Source organism: Argiope bruennichi, chromosome 4 (assembly GCF_947563725.1).
Source record: "Argiope bruennichi chromosome 4, qqArgBrue1.1, whole genome shotgun sequence".
Classification (NCBI taxonomy): Eukaryota; Metazoa; Arthropoda; class Arachnida; order Araneae; family Araneidae; genus Argiope; species Argiope bruennichi.
In genome coordinates this window covers 127196627-127224505 of record NC_079154.1, presented here as the reverse complement: position 1 = coordinate 127224505, position 27879 = coordinate 127196627, and the positions used below count along the sequence as shown (strand labels likewise).

At 30.6% G+C, this 27879-nt stretch overlaps 1 protein-coding gene across 1 annotated transcript in view; it reads right to left on the bottom strand.

The window, feature by feature from the left end:
- The window catches only part of LOC129965701 (potassium channel subfamily K member 4-like), a 104571-nt gene that overhangs the window by 22694 nt on the left and 53998 nt on the right, over window positions 1–27879 (bottom strand). Inside the window, exons 2-3 of the mRNA XM_056079812.1 lie at window positions 18440–18590; window positions 2328–2504 (exon numbers count right to left, since the gene is read on the bottom strand). Coding sequence (XP_055935787.1) covers window positions 2328–2504; window positions 18440–18590 — 328 coding nt within the window. The remainder of the gene's footprint in view (window positions 1–2327; window positions 2505–18439; window positions 18591–27879) is intronic.

The following is a 27879-nucleotide window of genomic DNA, read 5'->3' as shown; positions in this document are numbered from 1 at the left end:
TTTTTTAATAATATATTTGTGCAGATGAATGGGATAACTTCTCTTCCATTATTCCACGCATTTACATATTCTACCTTCCTGTTGTATGATTCTGTTATTGAACTGAAAATGCTGTGTGATCTATTATTGTCTTTCCTATGTATACACATACATATATATCTCTCTGTGTGTTAGTAAATGTATAATAAGGTGCTATCTAAAAGAACCGTGACTAGATCTTATCGAAAAGCAACAACTATAATATTAGTAATCTGTCAATTGGCCATATTCATATATCATTCATTCAGAATTATTAAAATATTAATAAACAATGAAATATTCCGTAATATTGTACAAAAAGCACGGATGCCGGATAGACTGAATAAATAAAAACTAATGCATTTTCACTGAGTTAATTACATAAAAGTAATTAGGCTAAAATATATCATTAACTTGCTAAAAATGAGTTGAAATGTGAAACTAATTTATTAAACAGCGGGATAGGTTTTCTCACATACTTTCTAACAAATTTGTCACGCCAGAGATTGCTTTATTGGCGTACAGTAGTTAAGAAATGTTAACTTTTGGCGTGAATTTAACATTTTTACTAATTTTTTTTTTATCTATCGGGTTAACCTTAGCGAGTTATTTAGCGATTAATCCCTGGTATTGGTTAAAAGTATACAAAAATCGAATTTGTATTTTAGACACGTTTTTTTTTCAAACGTTTAAAACAAGAATTTGACTCAAAACTGCACTTGTAATCACAAATTCCCATACGAAATTTGATGTATTTAAATTATTGTGTTTTGAATGATCGCGTTTACTTGTTTCTGTAAAAACGGACCGAGAGACAGTCAACCCGTAGTTGGATTTCGCTCAAAATTTGAAAGATGTCTACACTATATATATTAAATCTGTGCACAGAATTTTATCTATCTTGCTCTCTTCATTCTGTAGTTATTCTCTAACAACCAAGTAACAAGAGTCTGTAGTTCGAACAGTCGGACAGGCTTATTTCCCCAGAACGGAGTTTTACTCAACATTTGAAAGAAATCAGAAAATGTGATGTAATGACCGTGTACCAAATTTCAACCATCTAGCTCAAATTGTTTTTGAGTTGTCTTTGTGACAAACAAACAAACAGACAGACAGACAGAAGGATATTTTTCCAAAAAGTGTTTTTCGAACTCAGGAAAGTCTAAAACGTTGAGATTCGTCAAAATCTCCAGTTCGAATTTTTCGATGGTTACTATACACTCTCTGTACTGCATATACGAAAAAGTAAAAAATAATCCTCTCTACGTGCATTGTGAATGATGGAGTCTATACTAGCTCCGAGCTGAAGACATTTTAATTTGAGGATTTGAATTTCATTTTGCCCACCGATCGGTAAAGTGTGTGGATAGTAAATCGATCGCGTTAGTCACCTGATAAAGGAAAACAAGTGGATGCCCCTAAATAAAAAAAAAATATGATTTAGACCTCTGAGATGAGGATGTTTTAAATAATTATATTGTGTGATCTAGTTTTATACAAATATTTTATAATCTGAAAGAATAATAAAGCCAACTTGAGAGATTTTTATTGCCTTCATCACACATGTTTCTTTAATTTGAAATATTTTTTTTATATTTGAAAAGAATTAATTCTGCCATCGAATTTTTACTTATTTCCTTGTGGTCTAGAGTTTTCAAATTTCGCACACATGTGCTTTCACGGTGATAAAAAAAAAAAAAAAATCTATATTTTCATAACTTAATTTTCAGTTATTAGATTCCTTTAATTAAATCTTGGTCGTATAATCTAGTGAATACTAGTTAAAATGTTCTTTAAAACTACCAAAAATGTTTTTTTTTCGTTTAATTTATTGAACATAAAGACATCCATCTCTTCAGAAAGATTACAAAAAATGTTTTTGTTTATTTGTGTTATTTAAACCTCGCCAATTCTACGCTGTTGCTTGGTTGTCTACAGCTAACCGGTGGTGTAGCGGCTGGGGGGGGGGGTTATAGATGCGCGGGATGTAATGTTTAAGGAGGTGACATAGAGGCAAAACATTAGTGCATTTATGTCACTTTCTAAATAGAAATATCAAGAGGGGGACGAAAAGACAATGTCGTGCTGCTGGGGCCATTTACTCTTGTTTAACCGCAGATGTGACTGGGAGGGGGCAAAAAAAAAAAAAAATCATATTTTAGAACGGACTACTGAACCTCGCTATGTCACTGCCCCCAACATCAGAGTGAGTAAAATTCAATGGCATATGTTACTTATATTTAAAAATTAAATCGCCCACGTCACATAATGATGTAATTTACCTCGAGACCAACTGAATATGCACTTACCTATGGTGGTGACGACTGTGATAGCGAAGAAGAATGAGTTGCCGAAACTCCAGTTGCTGTGCGTGTCATTCCCTGACTCATCAGTGAAGGACATTCTGTGGGCGGAGGCCAGCCGGAGCATTAAGCTCTCCATTTCATCTCTCGTCACGTTGCCGTCGCCCAGGCGATCCAACTTATCTGTCAAAGAGTTATAAATGCACAATAATTCACATGAATTAATTTATTAAGCTTCTAATAGTAAAAATAATGATTAGTAGGATTCACCGGTTAGGATAGCCTGGTTGGTAGGGCATTGGATTCGCATACCTTCAGTTGTGAGATCGAATCTGTGATAGCCACAAAGTCCTCTAAGTCAACACAATATCATTGGATCAGAGATGATCGTTCTCTGATTCAGGTCTAAATTACTATCTGTGGATGAGTGAATGGAATGTCTGAATGAAGTCCGCCCCGTGAAAAGGGCTATGTTGCATAAGTAACTAAGACGTACTATTGGCCCTAGATGGCGCTACTGAAACAAGAGACGCTAAAACTCGGCTTAAAATCACTGACGTCGTAAGCAGACTTGTATATGAAAAATGCCATATGCAACAACAACTACGATTCGCATTTAGAATGAACAAGTTTGCACACCACTTACTTCCTTTGAGATGAATTAAATGAATTTAGTTCGATGCTCAACGATTCTGTTTTCTGCACTCGTAGTTTTAAAAAACATATTTGATTTTATCAAAGCAAAAATTTTGATACAACCAATTTTGTATTAATTGAAATTTAATCTTATGTTTCAGATTAAAGTTCAAATTTTAGAGAAGATGGCGGAATATCATTGGGATGCACGGTACAATGAATAGAAAAGTGTAAAGTTACTGTAATAGTTTGAGCTATATGACTAAGGAAGTTTGAACCTTAAAAATATCTTGCTGAGGAAGCCATTAAGACGAATTACATAAAATACTTAATTGAAAATTTTAGCTCGTGTAAATCTCGGCGAACCGATTGTTCTGCAAATGCATATTACAATGATGCCATAATAATGAGAATAATGCTAATTGATAAATTAAACTTCCTTGAAAGTAAAATTTCATTTAATTTTATTTATATGATTAACTCGTTCTGAGTATTGCAGAGAGTCAACACCTACTAAGGTCCTTCCAATAAAAAAGGCGACGGAAGATAACTGTTTGAAGGAACACAGGAAATAAACAAAAACTGCTGTTTTTTTAATCATCAGTTTATAAGATAACAACTATTATTTAGTATACTATTTAGTAATAGTTATTTAGAATTACCTACTGTAATCCTAAAAATATATTTTTAACTTTAATAAAGATAGCCTACAAAGAGGAATTCATTTTACAATTAAAACATTTCAGAATTACGTATTGCAATTAGATATAAAAGAGTTATGGAAGCTCATGTCTTATCCGAAATGTCTGTCCCTTCCCTTTAGTTTGATTATCAGAGGTTGCACCACATTCTTATTATGCTCCTATCAATTAATTCCTTTTATAGAGACAGTGGACTTTCAAATAAGCAAAAAAATGAACAAAAATATGAAATTTTATTTTTATTATTTCTTTACCCAAATATACGTTTATATTCAATTAAATTAGCATTATAAAATGTAAAGTTCAATCAAATGGAGACTTGATTATCCTAGAGGGACAAAGGTGCATTTGAATGAATTTTCTCAAAATAATATTCTAATTAGATTAAAATATCTTTAAAATGTTCCAGGTGACTTATTTTTAAAGGAATTAAATGTAATTAATAATAATTTCGGTTAAACATGAAAAAGAAACAAGGTATGCATTTTATGTTTCGAGTTTTTTTTAGATATCTAAAAGTCAATTTTAATTCATAAAAGCATAAAATTCTTATGAAAATTCAGAGCGAATGTACAAAAATCCCCCTAAAAACTAAAATTTAATTGGAATTATAAAATCATAAACAGTTTTGTTCCAAATAAATTTATATAGTGTAACAGAAATAATTAAAAATTTAGTCGCTTTGAAATTCGTAAAAATTATATATCATTTAATTTTTTTAAAATAATATATTTCGTTTAAAGAGTTTTTTTTTGGTAAAATATTTGACTTATATATATTTTAATACAAATGCATAAAAAATGTGATAATTCTAAATTAATAATTCGCAAAAGTGCCTAATCGAGTCCATTGTTCCCTTAAAGACACACAATGTATTTAAAACATGCTTAATATGACTGACATTTAATAGTGTATTTGACTGAAAGCCAAACTAAATTTAAGTTGTAAGTTTTTAAAAGTTGTCTAAGACATTTATTAAGCTTTCTTTTACATTTTTCTTTTAAAAACACGATTTCAGATTCTTCGCTTTAAACGGGGCATTCTGAACTCTTTCGTCATGACTTTCAAATTAAGATCTTGCAATCTTTATAGTATATAAGCAAAACAGTTAACACTCGATGTGCAATGCCAAGCAATTCTTTCCCATCGTTCAACACATCCCTTATTACTTTAAATGTGTCTCGACGTTTAAACGAAAGATGTTGCTCCTCTTCCGTTTTGTAGTTAACTAGCTACTTCGGCAATCACCTGGTCCACATGAAATATCAGCATTCCTTGCTGTTAAACTATTAATAAGAAGTGTATTTACTTAAAATTTCTCTTTTCTTGTTTGATAAAACTGGAAATAAATAAATTAAAAATTGATTTTTTTAAGAGAAAAAAAAATTAATTTTGGAGATTTTGATGAATCTCCATGTTTCAGATCTTTCTGAATCCAAAAAATAAATTTTTGGATTTGTATTTTTATGTTTGTCTGTAAACTGAATAACTCAACAACGTTTTGAGCTAGGAGGAAAAAAAAATTGCATGTGGCCTTTATATCAAATTGTGAATTTCAGTCAAATTTGGAGCGAAATTTATTTACTAGAAGCATCTTTCCCTGAGTGACTGACAGTAAGTGAATTCAATAACTACAAAATGTGGAGAGCTAGATAGAAAAATTTGGTACCCAGTTTTAACATCTAAGGAGTAGATCCTATCACAGAATCAAGTCTCTGGATTGATCATCTGTAGATGTGTGCATCCGTATGCATGTAAACACAATAACTATTAAATGGAAGGATTTAAACCAATGTACTTCAGTATTATGAAAATTGTAGTTCACAGTCAAATTTTGATTTCAGTTCTTTAACAAAAAATATGTCTCTAAGTCCGTAATCGTTTTTTTTTGTTATACTACTGAAACACATTGTACTGGATTCCGAAAATAAAAACCTGATCATTAGTAGGGTTCAAAGTTTATAATTTTATACGGAGTAAGTGGGGAGCTCAGCGTCTTTATTAGAGAATATTCGAAAAATATTCTCTAATAAAAGGGGTACCATTCCCTTTGTTTTTAATCCTGTTTTTGTAAAAAAGCATGCTAATATTAAGTGCAAAATAAATGTCTATGCAAGACTAAAATTAATAAAGAAGTTTAAGAGATAAGAAAAGTTTCAGAATACATCCAAGAAGCGTTTGCATATTCTTACGATTTATATTTGAGAGATTGATTGGTAAGTTAATCAGAGAGTTATATTTTAAATATATATGCAACAACAGGGGGAGTAATGGCAAACAGTTCTGCGTAGATTTAGTTTAGTTATATTAACATCCTGTTTTAAAGTAACACTAGGGCTATTTTGGGACGGACCTCGTAATGTTGAACCGCGGACAGATGACGAAGTCGACACCGCTCCAAGCATCCACACCACACCAGCGGGAGAGCGTTTGGCCATGAAGGATATAGTGTGCACCAGACCTGCATACACGACAATTCTTCGGTGGAATCGGGTCTCAAACCTACAACCCTCCGGTTCCGAAGTTCAGACCTTACCACAGGGCCACCGTGGCCCTAGCTTTGGTTAGGATGAGATATAGTACATTGTATGAAAAAGATGATCAAAATTCAAATTTGAATGAATTGGCACGGTTTTTTTTTATTCCAGTGTCCATCCGCGATTATTGGTGATATTTCATGTCAATGGATGTACCTACTCTTGCCTTTCTTTTAGAGAGCTTCTTAAGATTCAGATTTTGTGATTTGCTTTCACACTCGTAGTGTTTTAGATCACTTGCACCTGTTCATTTCTTTACGTTCATGCACATGTTAACTATAATTCATTCACTGCGCCACGATTCTGAGCTTGAATGCAAAGGCTGAAACTGATAAAGTTGAACTTCTTTTCCGCCGAGTTGAAATTTGCTCCTGAGAGCATTGCAACAGGGGGCGCTCTAGATATATTTCATAATTTAGATTTTATAAAAAGTCCAGTTTACAGAAGCAATAAAAAATCAATAAACTATAATCGGAAGGTAAAATGTAAAGCTGATAAAACATTGAAAAATCGATATATTCCAAATTATATAAAGAAATGAATTCTGTCAGTAGAAAAATAGAAGGCATTTCCTGTTTGCTTATCTGTAGAGCTTGTTTTAAGAATACAGCTCATATTCGAAGCCATTTCTTTTCCAAAATTGCATCTGGAGCTTTGAGACATTTACTATAATTTTTGTAATTCGATATATTATGAAAACCCATTGAGCTTAAATGCAACGATAACTTTTTTACTTTGCCAATAAAAATGTATTGTATTTATATAACATCACAAAATTGCAAAACATTCTATTAGCAATAAAGCTTAGAAAATACAGGGCGAGTACAAGGTCTCTTCCTGTTTATTATAAAGGTAGACTAACATGACCTTTGGAAATCGCTATATATCTTTTTTATTATTGTATATCCCTGCTCCAAGAATTTTTATAGTTGGATAGATGACACAATTAGTCCGAATTCGTGAACAATAAGCCAATTTGTAATGGAATGGTATCGATGCAGTGGCGGATTTAGATATTTTTCGGTTTTAGTTATAACACATTATGGGGAACTCTTTTTTAACAAGATGGTTAAGTTTTACATTTCGTCAACTTTTTTAAATGTTATTGGATACCGCGGTGACCTGATGATAAGGTCCCGGTTTCGGAATCGGAGGGTTTCAATTTCGCGACATAATTCCACCGCAGAACCGTCGTGTAAGTGGGGCTGTGATCTGGTGCACGTTAAACGCTCTCCTGCTGGTGTGGCGTGGAAGCTTGGAGAAAGGGGTGACAGCCCAGGCGTCGTCCACTTTATCTGATCGTGGCTCAAAATTACGAAATCTGTCCCAAAGACCTAGTGTAGCTTTAAAACACAGGATGTTAATATAACTAAACTAAACTAAACTAAATGTTATTGATAAATATTATTGAAGCAGATGTTTGATTTTATAACTATTCTTATAATTAAATTAACGTAATGAAATATACAGGAATCTGACAAATTATATTTGATAAAGTATTAATATTATCCTAATATTTATGATTCTTAAAGTACGCATTTTTTACAAACTTATTCATTTGACAACTAGGAAATTAAGTCCGGTTTCTAACTTAAAAACCTTCTGACCCTTAAGCAGAAATTTTACCATTAGGCCTCCTCGGCCTCTTCTATTTTGCTGATTGGTTATCATGTATACCAGTCGATTTATATGTATGGTCAATATACCATGTATAGTCTATTTATGAATTTACAATTTTGTTAACGAATATTACTAATAAAATTTGCTGTTTTAAATCTGTCACAGATCGAAAACCTTCCCACTGGTTTGGTATAGAATTTTAGAGGAAGAGAAATGTTGCCAGTTGAATATTTCGAGATCCGTTCCGAAATTTTCTGCTCTTGCTTCAAAACTGGAGTTTAATATAATAAAAGTAAAGTAAACACTTTACATCTTGCGAGATGCACGATGAATTTCACAATGAAAAGAATTCGATTTAATGTTCAGTAACAGAATGAGGAGGTAAAAATCTAAGTGCTGAAATTATAAAATATCTTGTTGAAGCGAAAAAGCTTTAACCCTTTAAATACCAGTTTTTTCTTTTCCAAAATTAAGATAAATTAGGGTTCTAATGGGTCAAATAAAGTATAAATAGCTATATTCCACTAAAATAAAAACAAAAATTAACTATAGGTTTAATTTTGGAGGTGGTGATATGCGTTTAAGTGGTCTTTTTAAATGGGGCGCGTGTCTCTTGAGGTGGAAGTGACCATATAAAATGCAGTGGATACGGGAAAAAATTACACTAACATATGAATGTAATCACAGAAAACCATTGGGACTTGCACTTCAATAAATTCTCCACTTATTTATCCCTTTGGATGATTTAAAAATATCAGCGGGACGTATATGTCCTGGTGGGGCCCAAAGGGTTAAATGATAATAAATTTACTTTGCCACAAAACGTCACATTGAATTGAATTTGCAACGTGTTCGCTTTTGATATGCCTCACGTCTCTTTGTCTTTATCAATTTAATAAAACATAATAAGCAGAACTTTTATACTGGATTCGCATAAAAAGGGCACAGATTATCTTTCGTTTTATAAGCATTAACACCAATATTTTCTGCTATAGGAAGAAAAACTATTGTAAACGTCAAAAAATTCGATATCGATTCTTTGATGAATCTCCACATTTCAGGTTTCCATAAGTTCGGAAAACATATATTTTTTTGTAATTATGCTCATCTGTAAATGCAATAATTCAAAAATCAGCTAGATAGATGAAACGTTCTTTACACCAAGTTTGCAGGTTTTTACCAAATTTTAGTTAAATTTTTTTTTTTTTTTTACTGGAAATTTGCTTTTCTCTCTATTCAAATATAAGTGAATACAATAATTACAAAGTAGAAAAAGCTAGATATATAAAATACAGTATACAAACTTAATATTTAAAGCGCAGACTCGTATCTAATTTTGAATGAAATCCATTAGCTTGTTAATCGTCTGCAGGCCAACGCAGTAACACAAAAACGCAATGACTTACATAAATGAAATTTGGTATGAGATCTTGTTACCAAAATTGCAATTCTGTGTCAAATTTTTGTATCAATCGGTTCTAAAAGAAGGTATCCAAAATTATTACTAGTATTTCATCGCAGTGAATATGAGGATATAGTGGAACTCAGTCATTCTATACAGGCATCGAAAGAAGGCGCATTCCACTTGTATTGTTACCCATATACCCTGTCCGGATTTTCGATTCCTCTACCATAAAACTCTGAGTACTCACTTTCAGGTGAGATGCGATGCCTAAGATACAAAATTTTTATGTGGTTGAGGGGCATAAATCTTTATTAGAGTTAATGTAAGAAAATTTCAGAGAACTCTCTGTCGCTGGTTTCTTTCATCATTTGTTTGTATTCATATTCATGGTGATATTTTTGTGCGGAGTCATTTTTTGATTTCCTTATATGATTCATTTCTTTCGCCTATTACGATAAATAGTAAAAATATTACAAAAGTCTAAAAAAAGTATTAAAAAGTATTATTTGCCAATAAAAAAATGGCATAAAAGATTTAATTTTATTTGACAACAAGCCATTTAAAAACTGAAATGCAATTTTGGACATCGGATAGTCCATTTATAAATTTATAATTTTGTTAATGAGTTTTACTAATAAAATTTGCTGTTTTATCTCTACATTGCAGAGAAATTAATATTTTCTTTGCCGGCAATTTCGCTTTTCTCAAAATTACTTGCGAATCCCAAAACTACTTTAGTACGATCGTTTCATCCATCAATAACTAACTAATGAAATGATTTTCTTGCATCGTCTTTAATTTGAAGTAAAGTGATTTTAATAAAAGGATTGCTTTTAATAAAATAAATCCAATTAAATTTAAAGTTAATATTTTGAAACAATTATTTTTTTCATCTTTTATATTTGCTGATATAGAACAGCGGAAAAAATTAATTCAGTTAGTTGTTGTTAACTTTGTAATCCTTTGTGAAATTTTTACTCAATTGGATTGGGCAAAAACATTTGCTTTCGGTGTTGAATTATAGACAGATGCATTTAACTTATTTTTATGCTATTTCCAAATATTTGGGTTTGTATGTAAAATGCATTTTATGTATAAGTAAAATTTATTATTTTCACGAAATTTCCTAACGATTGTAACTTGTTATTTTCGGGTGTATTGAAAGAAGCATTTAAACGTTGACATGTTTGCGTGGATTACATAAGCGAGGGGTTCTGTAAACATGTATGCTGTGTATCCCAACTTTTATTTTGTTTGTATCTTTGTTCCTTATCTGAAAACAAAATAAAGTTGTTATTGTTAGTAATGAATTGAATCAGAAACATGGAAAATGAATTGTAGGATGTTGTATCTTTTCACTACCGAATTCTACTTCGATGCTAGAAGCGTCCACTCACCAGCTCAACCCAGCACCATTACTTAACCCTTTAAAGGGCCATTTTTTTCTAGTCATATTATGTAAAAATATTTTTAGGCTTGAAATTAGAATAAGAAAAGGGATTCATTTAGCTTATTAGATAATTTAATTTTATTAATTAATTAATTTGGTTAATTAATAATTAAGTAACAAATCAAGACACCTCATTTTGTCTGAGATAAAGAACTGAAGCATCTAAGTTTCTGACTTACTAAAAAAATTTGTCAGAACTTATGCCAGCCTACATAATTTCATACAAAGATTGATAAATTTGGTGGGATGCATACTTCCCACGGCCCTGGAAAGGGTTAAAAAACTTGAGGGATCCTCAAAACTTTCTTGCATACTCTTTAATAAATTTGTTATCCCAAGGTATGCTTAAGGCCGCGGTGGCCTGGTGGTAAGGTCTCGGCTTGTGAGACGTAGGGTTTCAGGTTCGAGACCCGATTCCACCGAAGAACCGTCGTGTAAGGGGGTCTGTTGCACGTTAAATCTGTCATGCCAAATGTCCTCCCGCTGGTGTGGTGTGGTGTGGAGAGGGGGATGCCAGCTCAGGTGTCGTCCTCGTCATCTGACCGCGGTTTAAAATGACGAGGTCCGTTTCAAAATAGCCTTAGTGTTGCTTTACAACGGGACGTTAATATAACTAAACTTAACCCAAGGTATGCTTTGTATGGCACTGGCGTGCAACAGTTACAAAATAATAACTTTTGGCCTGAATTTAGCATTTTTACTGAATCTATCTGCGATCATTGGCGAGTCTTTTGGCGATTAATCCTTGGCATAGGGTAAATAATATTCGAAAATCAAATTTGTGTTTTAGATGTTGTTTCTCCAACTAATTGAAACAAAAATTTGACAGAGAATTATACTTGTCACAAAATCATATATCAAATTCGAAATATTAAAAGTCATTGCGTTTACATGTTTCTGGAAATAAGGTCGACAGACGGTCAACCCTTGTTTAATTTGGAGATATTAGAATTAAAGAAAAAATAAGTGGTTTTATGCGAAAGAGCATGTACATGCAGAACATACCGGTTTTGTTTTTAGCAAAATGCATTTCAAAATCTTGTTCCACTTTAGCACATTACTTACAAGGAAACCTAAAAACATTTATGTAATTTATTTTAGGCACATGAAGAACTGTTTCAGTTTCACTCGAATAACTATGTTTTATTTCCTAAGGATGCTTCAAAAAATTAACAAGGAAATAAATGTGAAGAACAATACTCTCCACATCGAAAGCAATGGTCTTCAATTTTAATAATAACTCAATTTGCAAAGCTTTACTATTTTTTTGGTACGAAAATAATTTCCACAAAAAATAACTGAATATAAGTTTTTACGAAAATCTTTCGTTTTAAGAGAAATAATAATAATAAAAATCTGAATTACAAATTTCTACAAGTTATCATCCAATTTTTTCAAACTTTCTTGAAAGCTATTTCAACAAACGGATGTCATTTTGCTTCTTAAATAATTTGTATCTATAGTAGTGATAAAGGCATTGAAAAAAATGAGCTAGTGAGAAACATTTTGAGAAAAAGCTAAATTTCCATCGTGAATCCACTCGAATTCCGTTGCTAAATGTAATTATGACAAAGATATCTGAAAAAATAATCCTTTTACATGAATTTTTTATAATTTAACTATCAATTTACATCTTTTAATATCTTTTCCCGATAAATAGAAACATGGACATAATCCTTACATGTTTTCGAATCCCAATCTTACATAACAATAATAGATTATTCAAGTGTTGTAAGTTTGTTACAATCACAGCATGTTCTTTTTGCAAGTTAATAGAAATTAAAGATTATTTCTTGTACGTGTCCAAGGTAAACTACGATATTTGCTACCTATAAACTTGGAATTTTCTTGCGTTCCTTTCAGTGCGGCTTCGATTAAATAAAGAAATCAAGTTAAAAAAAAACTATACTCCAAAGTTTTAAAAAAGGTTAAGAAAATGTTAGAAAGTTAAAAAATAGAAAAGCCATAATTTATTTTAACGTATTAATGTTATTTCTTTAATTACTGGCAAAAAAACTGAACAATTTAAAACATTTCTATTTCAGCAAGGGCCGCAGTGGCTTGGTGGTAAGGTCTCGGCTTTGGAACCGTTTTGAGACCCGATTCCACCCAAGAACCGTCGTAAGCGGGTCTGGTGCACTTTAAATACGTCGGATCCAAACGTCCTCCCTCTGGTGTGGTGTGGAAGTTTGGAGAGGGGGTACCAGCTCAGGTGTCGCCCTCGTCATCTGACCACAATTTAAAATTATGAGATCCGTTCCAAAATAGCCCTATTGTTGCTTGAAAATGAGATGTTAATATAAGGAAACTAAGCCTCTAAATCAGAAGGTTGTCGATTAACTCTCAACTATTTTGAAATTCTTTAATTGTAACTTTTTGGCAATCAAACTTTGTTGCTGTATCTCTCATGTTGTTAATATTCAATTCAAGTGAAGAGGAGAGCTGATTTTTTTTATCTGCAAACAGCAGTGATTTGTAAGTACTCTAATTATATTTCTTTTATTTGAAATAAGATGACACAAAATCAAAGAAAATTTGTTCATTATTTTTTGAAAAAATGAGTAGTTGACAACAAAAGGTAAGAATTTCATTTTTATCCATAAATTTAGCATCCAGTTTATTTTAGAATTATAAAGCTGTATTGATTTCACAAATTACAGAAAGCTGTAGGTTTTTTTGTTTTTTTTTCATTTAATGCGTGAAATATAAATGAACTCTTTGATTTTAGAAATATAGTTCGGAAATTTATTTTTATCTTTGGTTTTTTTCTTATTGGTTAAAGATGCTTTCTATTGTGTTATAAACAAATATTTTATTTTTCACATTTTATATTGAAATTAATAGAGATGAGAATTCATCCATTTAAAAAAAATCCTCCATTCGACTTCAGTCTTCCGAATTGCATTTTTTTTCCTCAAAAGGGCGCAGTTTTATAGAAAATCTTAGTTTAGATAGTTGATAATGCATCCTTTAACATATTTACCGCGTTTCTTAACTGAATATAGTATATTAGGGCGGATTTTGTTCTTTATTTTTCTTATATAAATGTATAGAAATATATGAAAAGATTTTGTAATCCTACTTATGAAAACAAACCATGTAAAAAGAAAAAGTGGGACGAAATAAGTCAATGACATCTGATGGAATTAATTAATATTGCTTGGCCAATGTATTAAGTAGCTACCTAAGGCCACTGAACTGAAGGAAGTTTAAAAAATGCTATTAATCTGGTTATCATAAAATAAATTTATAAATAATACAATTTTTCGAATTATGAAATACTAGGACTAAAGTACAAGGATATAGAATTATTAAAATCGTTAGTTAAAATATCAAGAATTACATTTTTATAATATCTAGGAATATCTTAATTATTCATCCACTAGTTATAGTACATTATATTTGATTTGACTAATAAAATAATTTATGATGTTATATTTGTTTGAAATTTATTTTCATGTAATCCTTTATAATCTGGTGACTTTTTTAAATTTGTAAATAAGTAAATCTTTAAATATAGATAATGTTTCAAGATTTTTTTTTATTACCGTACTAAGATATATTTATTAAAGAATAAATAAATATAAGCTTATATGCAATGATATTTTAAAGTCTAATTTGAATCCTAGTTAATTTCCAAAGTTTTATCTTAATTTAGAGCATATTAACAACATTTTAAAATGTTCTCTTATTTTCTGATCCAATTCCACCTTTTTTATTTAACCACTTAACTGTTTTATTTTCTTTACTATCTAATGAGATGACACCTTCTATTTTGGGAACATTTTCTTATTTTGATTCAAATAGAAATCCATTGAATACTTGACTTATCTATATATTCGAAGTAATTTTAATATTGAATTATAATCATTATGATTGGTTTATTTTTTGCTTACAACTAACAAAATTCGATAAATCGATGCACGTATGGAGCTCGGGCAAAACAGTTAAGCGGTTAATTAATGCTATACGAGCTCTGTAAAATGACTGAAATCCGTACTTTCACACGCTCCAAATGAAGAGATAAAAATTTGACAAGCTAAGTGATTTTTTAAGGCATCAATATTCCCCTTACCTAAATTGACAAGTGTAAAGATATCCCTATCAGAATCTCATAGTATATATCATTGGGGATAAATATTTCTGTCTCTTTTCGCTCTTGTGTCGTGCTGTAGATTGACGTACCTCGTCACTTGTAGATAAATTATGGGATGGAATGAGGGTCGTGGTGGCCTGGTGGTAAAGTCTTGGTTTCGGAAACGGAGGGTTTCAGGTTCGAGACCCGATACCACTGAAGAACCGTCGTGTAAACGAGTCTTGTGCACGCTTATACCGTCGGGGCTAAACGTCCTCCCGCTGGTGTGGTTTAGAAGTTTGGAGAGGAGGTGCCAGCTCAGGCGTCGTTCTCGTCATCTGACCGCTGTTCAAAATTGCGAGATTCATCCCAAAATAGCCCTTGTGTTGGCTTAAAACGGGATGCTAAGATAACTAAACTAATCCGGGATGGAATAAATGCGAAATTCAAAAATTCAAAGTGTCTTCCCACTCTTCGGTCACGAAAGTTCTTAAAAAATATGTTTTACTTATATATTTTCACAAAATCAGAAAATAAACTAAAGTGTAACATTGACATGATAAAGTTAAGGGTGCGAAATTAAATTGATGATAATGTGCATTGCTCAGGGACAATTAAATAACCAAATCTACCTCTGTGTGTACATTCGAAAGAATTCGAACATTTAAATTTGTTCCCTTACCGATAGCCCATGACAAGTACATTAGTTCCTAATCACCGAACGCTAGTAACGACAGCTCCCGAGGGGGAAAGGAGAAAAAAAGAAGCTTGCAAAAAGCTCCAGCAACCCAAACCGCAAAATAAACATCCATGCATCACCTCGGTTTCAGGGTGAGGAGGAACTCACGTGCAACGTCTGCCGTTCGTGTCATGTCTGCGAGATCGCAAAGAAAAGATAAATAACATTTTTACTACACGCGAGAAGTTTTTATTTACGAACCTCGCCTTCAATGACGATTCCCGGCCGCTATAAATAGAGGGTTACGCGGCGTCTCGGCCCAATTGGTCAATGGGTTGCGAAAGGGTTGAAGTGAGGGAAACCCTCCGTTGATTCCGGTGAATTCTTATTTAAATAAACTCGGGATGAAAGGGAAGCTGTGACGAAGAAATCAACATGTATCATAATCCTTCATATTTTGAAAGGCAGTCGTAAATTCGTAATCGTCAGTCGTAATTCTTTTACTTTTATATATATATATATATATATATATATATATATATATATATAAAACGAAATTGAAACTTTAAATAAGTAAAGTTTTATTTAAATTTAATTTTTTAAATAATTAATAATTTTTTATTTAATTTTATTTAAATAAGTAAAATTGAAACTTATTATTAACTCATTAAGTTATGGACCATTTTATTTAATAACAAGACAGTCATGTAGCTAGTGGTTTATTGTTATTTTACTACAAAGAAAGAAAAGGACTTTTTGTCCGTTATACCTTGTGATAAAGTAATTTTGCATTCCTCTTGGTACTTCAAGTGTTAATGATTTTTTAACAGTTGCAAACTTTAAATGGAAGTTTGCCATTTCAAAGTATGCTTAGAGAAAGTGAAGCACTGTTAAAAGTGGACAGTATCTTGTGAGTATATATATATATATATATATATATATATATATATATATATATATATATATAAAATAAACCTGCAAAAAGAACTTGATATCAAGCTTTTTGTTCCTGATCATGGACTCTACCTTAGACTGTGCCAATGTATATATTTATTTTTCTTTTTTATTTATTTTTTCATTTATTTGTTTAAACTTTTCACTTTGCTTTAATTTTTTTAAACTGCCTATTTTTGGTAAATTTTATTATTTACTAATTATGATGCTTCAATGATACTATTGCTGTGGATATTATGTTCTGCGTGAGCCATTTAAACCTTCTCCACTTTTTCTTTTTACGCCTGCTCCTTTGTTTTTTGTTTCTTTTTTTTTACTTTTTACTTTGGCTGTCTTTAGCTTCTTTTGCATCTAATACACACGTATATGAAAGTGTTTTTTTGAATATCTAGTACTTTGATAACTAATTAAATTCTTTTGTTTTTAATTTTAACAATGAGCTTTTTATCGGTGTAACGCCACTTTTGGCATACACTTAATCATCATCAGAATATTATTATAAAATGCTAAACATGTTTATCGATATAATTATACATCTTTTAAACGAATTTCTCTAATTAAGAGAGTTGATGCTCCATCTATTTTTTTTTGTCCCGGTTTTCCGCAAAGTTAAGTAAGTGTTGTAAGTTTAAATTTAGAAAGTCTTTTAACTTTATATTCTATCACATGACCTTCATTATCATCCAGAAAAGATATCATTTTTATGGGATGGATTTTTTCTTTCACAGTATCCTACCGGGGGGAGGGGAGGGGGCGATGTGAAGCTTCCGAAATGATAATTGATTGTCACCACCAGCTCAGTACAGAAATGATGTGGGGTCAGCTAACCCTTACCAATGATGGGACATGCCTCCTACGGGAGGTGCTGTTCCATAGCTGTTGATGGCCTTCAGGATTCAACCGTTGCTCCCGCCAATGCTATCGTCCAATCATTCAGATTTATTCGTGTGGCTTAGAACGAGTCTGAGTAGCTGTCTATAGTTGCTCTTTATCAACTAGGACATTTTTAGTAATTGAATACTAATTAAAGGCAGTATTATCGGATTTTATATATTTTTGCTTTTCAAGAAACCTTTTAACCGTTTCTTCACTCAATTCCTGATGTTTTATGCTTTTTTAAATTTTGTGTTAATGCGAGTTACCTACTGAAATACAATAATTTAATATTTACATAAAATAATTATAACTTAATCGCATATTTTAAATTTTTATTTTGTTTTGAGAGGCTTCATATAGTTATCGTAAGGAAAAAAAATTACAAGATTCAACAACAAATAGAATATTGAATTATGAAACATATAAAAAAAGATGCGACAGTGTTTAAGAGCAATATTATAAAGAAATTGATCGACAATGAATGGATGAAAGAATTAATTATTCCGTAAGAAAGATTCTAAAACATAAGTAAAGAATCATAAGTAAATGACAAAAGTGATATAAAATTTTAGCTTATTTGCAAAGTCTCTGTTCTTTGCTTTCACTTCCATATTTTTAATCAAATATTATTTTCTACTTTTTAGAGTACTAATGAAAACAAACTTAAACTTAATTTTAATCACTAATTTTTATTTTTTAAATTTTTACTCAAGCCGATGTGTTGAGAAAATTCAATTTTAAATAATATTCATTAATATATAAAGAATTATTTCATATACAACCTGGCAACAATTCCTATTCATAAGGTTAAAAAAAAAAAGGCAAGTAATTTTATAGAAAAGAAATGAAAATGCAATGCTTTCTGAAACTTAAATGTAAATAGCAGAACAAAACATTTATTTTAAAACAAAATGTACATATAATAATAGGAAGCGTGTTTTTAATTTGAATATGCAGTTGAAGGATTTATATATATCCTACAGAATAAGAAATGTTAAGAAATGCAATATTTCGTTTCATAAAAATGATTTATAATATAAAATTTCACATTCGATTCTATATTTTTTACCATACATTATGGCCAAAATTAACATGCAAAAATTAAAACTTAAATAATGAAGAAATTCTGTACTTCATTTTATGAAATTAGAGTATAATAGTATGTTGATGTGATGATTAGCTTACCTTGGAATTCATTTCTAAGATCTTCGATTTCTTTTCTGAGTTTCTCCTCCAGGGGGCTCTCAAGAAGCATAAAGACGAGGCCGCCCAGCAGAACGTAACCAATGAACACAATTAAAAGTCCAAATAGTTCTTTCTTGCTGACGATGATTCCCTGAAATGAAAAAAAAAAAGTATCAGAAGAAAAGTAGTAAATTCATTCACTCTGACAAAAAGAATTTTAATTATACTGAAGAAAAAAAAATGATACCATGGGAGTTTTCCCCCTCTGCCTTCGATCTTTTGTTGTTGATGGCAGAGTCATACTTTGCAAAAGATGCAACTCAGTCGTTAGTATCCTTTACTTCGTTGGTTTCAGTTTCAGTTTAGTTTAAACAATTTAATTTCGGATCTATTGTTAATGGATATCTTTTATGTACCACGTTTAAAAATATTGGTACTTTCTCAACTTCAATCCATCTTCAAGTTGAATTATTTAAATTGCGATGAAAGTTCAAGATCTTTAACTTAACAAAAGGACAAATTTTTTTGTCAAAAAATAAATATGCTGAAGCAAATATCAAGCGCAAAATATCATCGTTAAATCCTAAGAATTCAAATATTTTTTATTGTAGTTTATTGCAAAAATCGTATGCATGATAGCTTTATGCGATATAAAATTTTAAAAAGTTAATAATTCGCAAATTGGAGTTAAAGCACATTCTGTCCGATTAGCGGAATAATTAATTAATATTTAACATCAGTTGTATGTAATATTTTTAATTAGATCACCAACTTGAAACTATAAGTAGGGAAGTTAAATATATCATATTTAATTTCTTACTGTGACCTTTGTTCCTTTTATGAGGATGTGAAGACTTGTGGATTGTAGAATTTTGTTATATCCGAATTCTAAAATTTAAACGCTTAAATGAAAATATATATTATTAGATCTTGCACATTTCTTCGTATTACTTGTGAAACGTTTCAACAGTTTCCATGTTTAACGCCATAACAGAAAGGAAAACATTCTTGTTTGTATCCTGACAAAATTGTTGTCACAAATTCTCAATTTAAAATTTCGTTTTTAAACGCTTAATTGACACTTGTTGTATTACATAGAAAATTACAATGCTAGCTCACCTTTTCTACTGTCATTCATATTTCGTCGGAAAAGATTTTAAATTCAAACTTTCGCAGCCTGTCTGGTTTCTTTTCAGGAGTTTAACACGTGTTTTTTGTACCCGGATGATGACATCGTTAAACTTTTGCTCGAAATGGAATGTGCTATGACAGCTGGGAAACCGGAGAAAGCGTTTTGATACAACTACATTTCGATTACAGAAATGTATTGTCTATGTTTTCACATGCTCTTGATACACAACATATTTTATGTGCCCGATTTATTAGTTCCTGTATAAACATTTAAAATAAAGGCCAGTGTTCTAGACTCGAATTTTTACCCTTCGGCTTTTAGAATCGAGTATCGCGTTGCAATTAATGTTGTGTTGGCATTGTGTTGCACCAAATTTGGCATATATATATATATATATTGGATGTCTGGGAATGTATGCCTTCGAAAAACGATTTAAAGATTTTTTATTAAAATTTAAATTAATTAAAATTTAAGCTTAATTTTTGCGTTTTCCCACAATAAACTTCCGACAATTTTATAGGTAGAAAATAAAATTAATACAGTTTCAAAGATTTTTTTAAAAAAATGTTTTTTTAATGATACGAATTGAAAGATCGTGAGAAAAAAACGTGAGCTCAATTTTTCTTGCATTTTGGAAAGGTTTTAAATATATTTTTTCACCAATTTCTAATGGATTGTAAAGTTGGTATAAAATTAAAGCCATTTTCATTGTTGCATCATCTATATGATAGCGTGATTTTTTTTTCCATTGAGGAAAATTAAAGAAGTATTAATATCTAGGTAGTCTAGACAAATAAAAAAAAGCGGAGTTAAAAGATCGTAGAATTTAGAAGATAGACGAACCAGATTTGTACGTTTTGATAGAGCTATGATTTTATGGGATTGTTTGCATTAAAAAACAGTTCATGTACCCAATAAATAAAACTTAAGACAATTAAAATAATATGACCTTAAATTCAGATAACTTGGAGAAGTCTTGAACATGACATTATATCTAAACTATTTACATGAAATAAAATATGAACAATATTTTCGGCGAATCAGCCGGTCGTCTGAGGCGATTCGTTATAATAAAGAAAAGAAAGCAATACCAATAATATGTTTACCTAGAAATTGCGTGATTAGCTTGATTGAATCTTATTTATTGCAACAATTTTAAGTCAACTTTAAACTATTATGGCATGGTAAATTGCTCTTTAGTCCCTTGCTTTTACAACTGCATTCAATCTTGGAAAACACTTCTTTTTTGCAATAACAGTGTGTATGCCCTTGCCCTCGAATGTATTGCAGCTGTTTTAAGCTGCAACAATAAATAAGATTGTATAACGTTAATAACATATTTTCTGTGCGAGTTTGTTATTGGCATTAGTTTGTCTTCTCATTTAAAATGTGCTGTGCGTTTTCACTTCAAAAGTTTATTATTGTATTGTGCTGTTCGTTTTCTCTTATTTTGATATTTAAAGCACTGTTTTAATAATGAAATAAGATTTTAAAAAAATTGTATTTTGTATTAACAAAAATAATTTTTTCGACATTCACCATCAGTACATGCTGAATGTCGACATATGCTAGTGATGGTCTACATATATAGAAATATAACTATATTCAGTCTTTCACTGATATATTTGGTATGTGTCAACATTCTCCAATTTTGGTCTTTCATGATTAAATTTTTAATATATTACTCGTAAAATTTTATATAGTTGAATGAGTAGTTGCGTAGATGTTTGTGTCGCGTTAAGGTCAATAACATCAATATGTAATGATTTTTCCCCTCTAAATGCGTTGAATTCGTTTTTCAGGAAACACGGTCAATTGAAAGAATAAGATTAGAAAAGTATGAAATTACCGAAAGACCATCGTATTTTTGAAGTTTAAGGTTACATTTAAAGTGATCAGATTGGTATATATGTATTAATCGCTTGCAAATGAATAACTGCGAAAAATATGTCAAGGATTTCAAGGTTAACGGAAACCAACTATATGCCAGAGATAAACAATCAAATAGTCAATGATGGCACGCTAATAGATACTATCATAATAAAAACTTACTATATTTTTAATCCTGGACGCTTTTAGTTTTGGTAGAGAATTAAAAATAGGATAAGGAGTCAAAAATGGGAAATTTTAAAATTGGGATTACATGGGCTAGTTTAACAAATTATTTTACACTGGTTGGTGTAAAATCAGTTACCAAAAATACATTCGAAATGCATTAATAACGAAAAAATATGTTAAAAATTTCGATTTCTTAACCCTCTAGCTGCGTAATTCTTTAAAATCACTATTTAGATGCGATGTTTGTAAAAAAAGTTAAAATATTTTTCAAAGGAAGTGAACTGATACTATATGTTATAAGATAATTACATAATATAATAAAAATCTGTAATCGTAAAAATAAACACTCTAACTGCGAAACACGCGGGATGCAACAGAAAATGGACTGATTGCCAACCAGCGGAAATTGCGGGATACGTAGCCGAAGGGTTAAATTCTTTAGATTTTAAAGATGGACGAGAATGGAAGCAAATTCTAAACAATTTCAGCATTTAAACACAATGTATTTTATGCCTTAATCATTAACATTATTTCTTAGGAAATATCAATACTACAAGGAAAATCTTGAATCTATGACACAATAAATTAGATTATTTAAAAATTTTGATTTTTTTAGGCCATAACTCTTATACAATTGCAATGAAAACATTTCACGCTGTATAAAATGCTTCGTGCAAAAACATCTCTCTTTCTAATAATAAAGTTGCATTGTACGTGTGTATCTTGGTGCTTTATAGGCCTGGTCGTTTTCTTGAAGTGACCAACTTTGGCACATATACATACATATGTGTTACTTAAGAAGTTGAAAATGCGCACGTAGGTGCATTTTCAAAATTTTAATTAATAAAAAAATAGTCAAAATTTTGATGTTTTTTCACCATAACTTCCGAAAATATTACAGCACAAAAAGCATTTTTACGTCATCGTAAAATTCATCAGCTTATCTTTTCAATTATATTAATTTTTTGTCCTATTATTAGTTTATATTTTAAACCAATTTTAACAAGTGTCTTAATCATATTTTACAACAATTTCATTAATGAAGCAAATTTGTTTCATTACTTGTACTGATGTTTCCACTTAGCTTTTTTCCATTGTTGATGATCAAGACATAAAAATGAAGTTCATTCTTCCACGTTGTGTATGTTCCAGTATAAAGCTTTCTTTCGGTAAAATTTTAAAATTTCATTCTTCTTATATTTTAATTTCGGAATCAAGCAATGGTGAATTTTTTCAAAAAGTATTTCTCATTTTTAACTCTTTCAATATCAGTTTTTTCTTTTCCAAAATTAGGATAATTTTGGGCACTAGTGGGTCAAATGAAGTATAAATAGCTATATTCTGCTAAAATAAAAACAAAAAATTAACTAAAGGTGCAATTTTTGAGGTGGGTCATATGTGTCCCAGTGGTCTTTTTAAGTGGGACACATGTGTCCCATTGGAGTTGAGGTTATAAAATTGAGGGATTGAGGTTATAAAATACAGTAAAAAGTTGGGTCTTCAGTTTTTATAATATATTAAAACAATTTTATTGCAAGAAAACTCTTATCAACCAACTCTTCTGCATATTTATATCTTATCAACCAACTTTTCTGCAAACTCTTACATAACCAACATTATGCATGACATTTCTATGTATGATGCATGCAGAGTGCAACTTTACTCATGGCACATACAGTTTTCTTTCGGGTTTCTTTATTACTACTTTATTGCTAAGATGTAGTTAAAAATGACACTACATATGAATTTAATCACAGAAAACCATGTAAACATGCACTTCAATAAATTCCCCTTTGAATGATTTAAAAATATCACCGAGATATATATGTCACGGTGAGACCCAAAGGGTTAAACACTGCCACTTTTTTCTTTATATGATTGGATACATAAGAATATAAATAAGAAATTTGGGAAATGCATAGCATAAGGAACTGAACGCAGTAAGGCTTCAAAAATAGTATAAGTTAATTTGTTTATTTTGTTGAGAAAACTATTAAAAATGAAATTAAGCAAAATATGTCATTATAATTTTTAACAACCATAATCAAGACGACCCAACAGTCAGAAAAGTGGTAGTTTAAAATGAAAGGCCTTTCATTAAAAATCGTCTAAGCATTCATTGATGAATTTTTTAAATACATTTTTCTATAAGTTCTTTTTATTTGTAACGACGAACCTTTTCTTGCTGTGACATAGAATAGAGAGATGTTATTTTCAATGAAAGGAAAAAAATATTGGATTTTTTTATTGCAAAAACAAATTTATTTGCTCAATAGTTTCTCAGTTTATATCACTAAATAGCTTAGCAATAGATGGAACGATGCAATATATAGATAAGAAATTTATCCGAATCACGTGTTACAGAAGTTCAATGTTTTCGGATGAAGAATTCTACTTTTCCTTCTATTAAACCCACTTCGATTACTTCTATTTTATCATATTATCAGAGATGGAGGAGCAAAATTTCGATATTTTGTAAAGATAACTTCAGAAATTTATACAAGAAAAACATTCATTTTTAAGTTAAAATTCAAGCAATTAGGATAGACACCGACTATTAAATTGAACTCTTTTTACACTCGCGCTTTCTTAATTATATTTGCTATATACTATTATTATAATTTATAAATTTTTATGTTTTTATAATTAAAAAAAATTAAAATATATAGAAACGGTAATATTTGCATAAATGTATGTGATATCTTTTGTATGCAAGAAACAACGTGCAAATAAATAAATAATTAAAAAGACATAATATTTTCAGTGAACAATGCAATATATATTTTGCAAAAAAAAAAAAAATCTTTGTAATTATAGCCATCGTAGTTTTAGTGCAGGAAGGAATGCCGAGTATGTTAGGAAAATTATCATTTCCCGTAGATTTAATTTAGAATTACAACTTTATTTAAATCGATATAGAGTTGCAATGTTGTAATTCTATATTTCCATTATCCTTTGTACTTGGGAAAGTAATTCGATGCACGATTATTCATTTAATACAAGGATTTTTTTATTGCTCAGAAAAATAAATATATAATTTTTTTTAGTTGAATGCCCCAGAAAAAATTAATCTACATTTTTTTACACTCTGTAAATATTTTTAATATTCGAAATAAATAAATAAATAAAACGTCAAAATGATGCACTGTGTTGAGAGAGAGGGTTCCTGATCCAAGTGTAAAGGATACATCTTAGTACCTTATTTTAATTTTGCTGAATTGATACCAAGTTTCCGAGTTCATACACCCATATAATCATTCAAAAAATGCACATAATAAAATGCTTCTTTTGGGTATTTTAAAATCTTGGACTTTTTGTAGATTTTTTCCATGCTTGGATGTATTAAATAATAAAAATTATTTCTGCATTACCTTTTTTCACGAAGACAATACTTTTTGATTACCGTTTCAAATTATAAATAGGAGAAAATTAACTGCAGAAAAATATTCGCGGAGGCTAGGAAATATCAATTTTTGGACGTGTCCAGATTTATATGTTAGGTGACACGTAAAAGGGAAAAAAAGAGAATTGGTAAATCGAATCATTTATTTTTAATGCAAGAAAGGAACATACAGGGCGTTTATTTTCACATCGATAGTAATACAGCTGTAATCAAACTATCCCAATTTCAGTTATGCCAATTTGACAGGAGAAAGTTACACTAGAAACATAATTTTCTCAAATAAAAACGAGTACAATCAAAGAGACAGCTGACTTTCTCTGATTTATTGAAGTAGAGATATTTCAATACAATATGTAAAGTACCCAAAAATACAAACAGCATTGTTTTTGTATTCACTAACTTAATGCATCATAAATAAATTTCTCATTCTATCAAACGTAATTGCTTTTTTTCTGCTTATTTCATAATGACTTAAATTACATCACATTAATATTAAAATAAAACTACAAAGTTTTCTAATTTTAATTCACTAAATTTATCCATCCCCTCACTTAAATCCGATGTTTCGCATAATTTATTTTTTGTAGAAAAAAGTGTTAAGCTAGTCTTTTTTTTTTTTTTTTTTTTTTTTTTTTTTGCCATTTTGGATCTTAAGTTTATTATTCCCTTATTTTAAACGTGGCTACCGGAATAAAATTCCCAGCATTATATTTAAAATGAGAAAGGTTTCATGTTTGTAATCTTGTGAATACAGAAAACAAACTTAGATTCCATAATCTTGCAAATGCTAAAGTTACTATTAAGGTGATTCAGAAATGCACCCAGTTGATGGACATTAATGATAATACTGTTCCAAGAAAAGCGCCATGAAGCTCTTACGATTGATTCACTTCCTCGAATGTTTGAAATTTGAATTTTACATATTTGATACTATTCTTTCTTATTTGTTCATCATACTTCACGGACTTCACAACAAGATGCAGAACTGCTGTTCTAAGAGTGACCACAAGTAAGGGTTAGTTAAAAGAACGTTATTGGACTGTTGCCAAATGAAATGAATTTCTAAAAAACACAAATTCTGTAAATAATGAAATATTAGAATAAAATTAATATTTTTTTCAAAAAAAAAACTATCAAGTTCATTATATCCACTTTGTCATTATAGTATATATAAACATCAAGCAACTGCTGAAGAAATATTGTGTATAAATATAGATATCTCGCAATCACTAGCGATAAATAAATAATAAATAAAAGCATACATATTTCTGCAAAGTAAGTCAATTAAAGGAAATCGGGCTGATTAAGATAAAAATGCATTAAAATTTCAAAATAAATTAGCCAATTTATTAAAAAAAAAGGATCTGCCTAAAGCCACAAAATGTCTAAATCCGCCACTGCTACAAATTATAAGCATGGATCAAGCACAGAGAAAAACAGCATTACCATTGAAAGTCATGGGTAATTTTTCATCCAACGCACATCTCTCCACGACTCTCACCAATCAAGAAATTCAACACGGATTCGTAATTAACCATATTCACGATCAACACTTCACAGGCAGAGGCACACGTGAGAAAAATAAACAGTGTAAGGGACACCGCTTTACCATTGGAAGACATGAGTGACTCTTCGCGCAGCGGCCTCGCGGTTATTAATGTATCCAATCCACTCTATGAACGGTTATTTACCTTGCCGAATCCTCCTCCGAAACGCGTCTGCGAGCGAGTCCAAGCGATACGAGAGGGGGTTGTGGACTCTCAAAAAAAGAAATAAACGCGTCTTTACCTTTTAATTTCCGCCTTTTTACCCAGAACTTAGCGTTGGACGGGAGCCATCACGTGGAGGGTCCCAGTTGAGCTACTTGAAAAGTTTTCAACGCGTGTGAAGGAGGCTCTAAAGCCCGATAAAAGGAAGTAACCGCAGTAAGGGGGAATTGTTAACGCTTCCACCACTTCCACGGAACTCCAGTTTAAAAAAATCCAGAAGTGCTCCGAAGCTAAGTGTTTCCTAACTTATTATGCGTTTGTTATGTACAGTTTATGGAGGATATACTAAAAGAAGTAGATACATTAATTCTAGTGCTTTTGTTTTCATACTCTACGATTCTTAAAGAAGCTAGAAGAAATTGGCAGAAAAAAAGACTGGGATTGCTCAATCGTTGTGTTTAATTGATTCTTGATGAAATTTTTAAATGTAATAGTTATCATAATTCTACCATACAAAGTTCGGAAAATTTCAGATATTGAAGGAAAATATGAAGATTTTATTTTTATTTTTAAAGATTTTGCTTTTGGTTTCCTAGAACCTGAAGATAACTGATTTTGTTTATTTTAAAGGAAACATTGATTGGTTGAATTTCATAAGCAGTGGAGAAAATACGGTCAAAATTATCAATATCTTTGTGTATATCACTGAGTTATTCGAAAGATTAAATTTATTAAAAGGCCTCATGTTAATAATGAATATCTCTTATATTGAAAATTTGTGCTCTAATAATATTTTTGTTCATTGTTCATTTAATGATTGTTTTTATTTCTACAATTTCTCAAAGTTCTGTATTGTATTAATCATGCCTAAAATTTTCTGGTTTTCTTTTCTTTGAAATTTGTTTGATGAGGGAAGTTATTTTTCCTGAGTAATTTTCTCCCAATCCATATAATGTATGAAATATGTTCTGCGATCGATTTTGCCATATAATCCGCCTTTTCATTCCATAAGTTTGTTGAGTTCCGGAATGCAAAATAGTACAGCATCTTTATTTGAGATTTTTCTTCAATTTTGCGAACAAGTTTGCGGATAACAGGAGGAAATTGTAAGAATTTTTTGTAATGCCATCAGTACCAA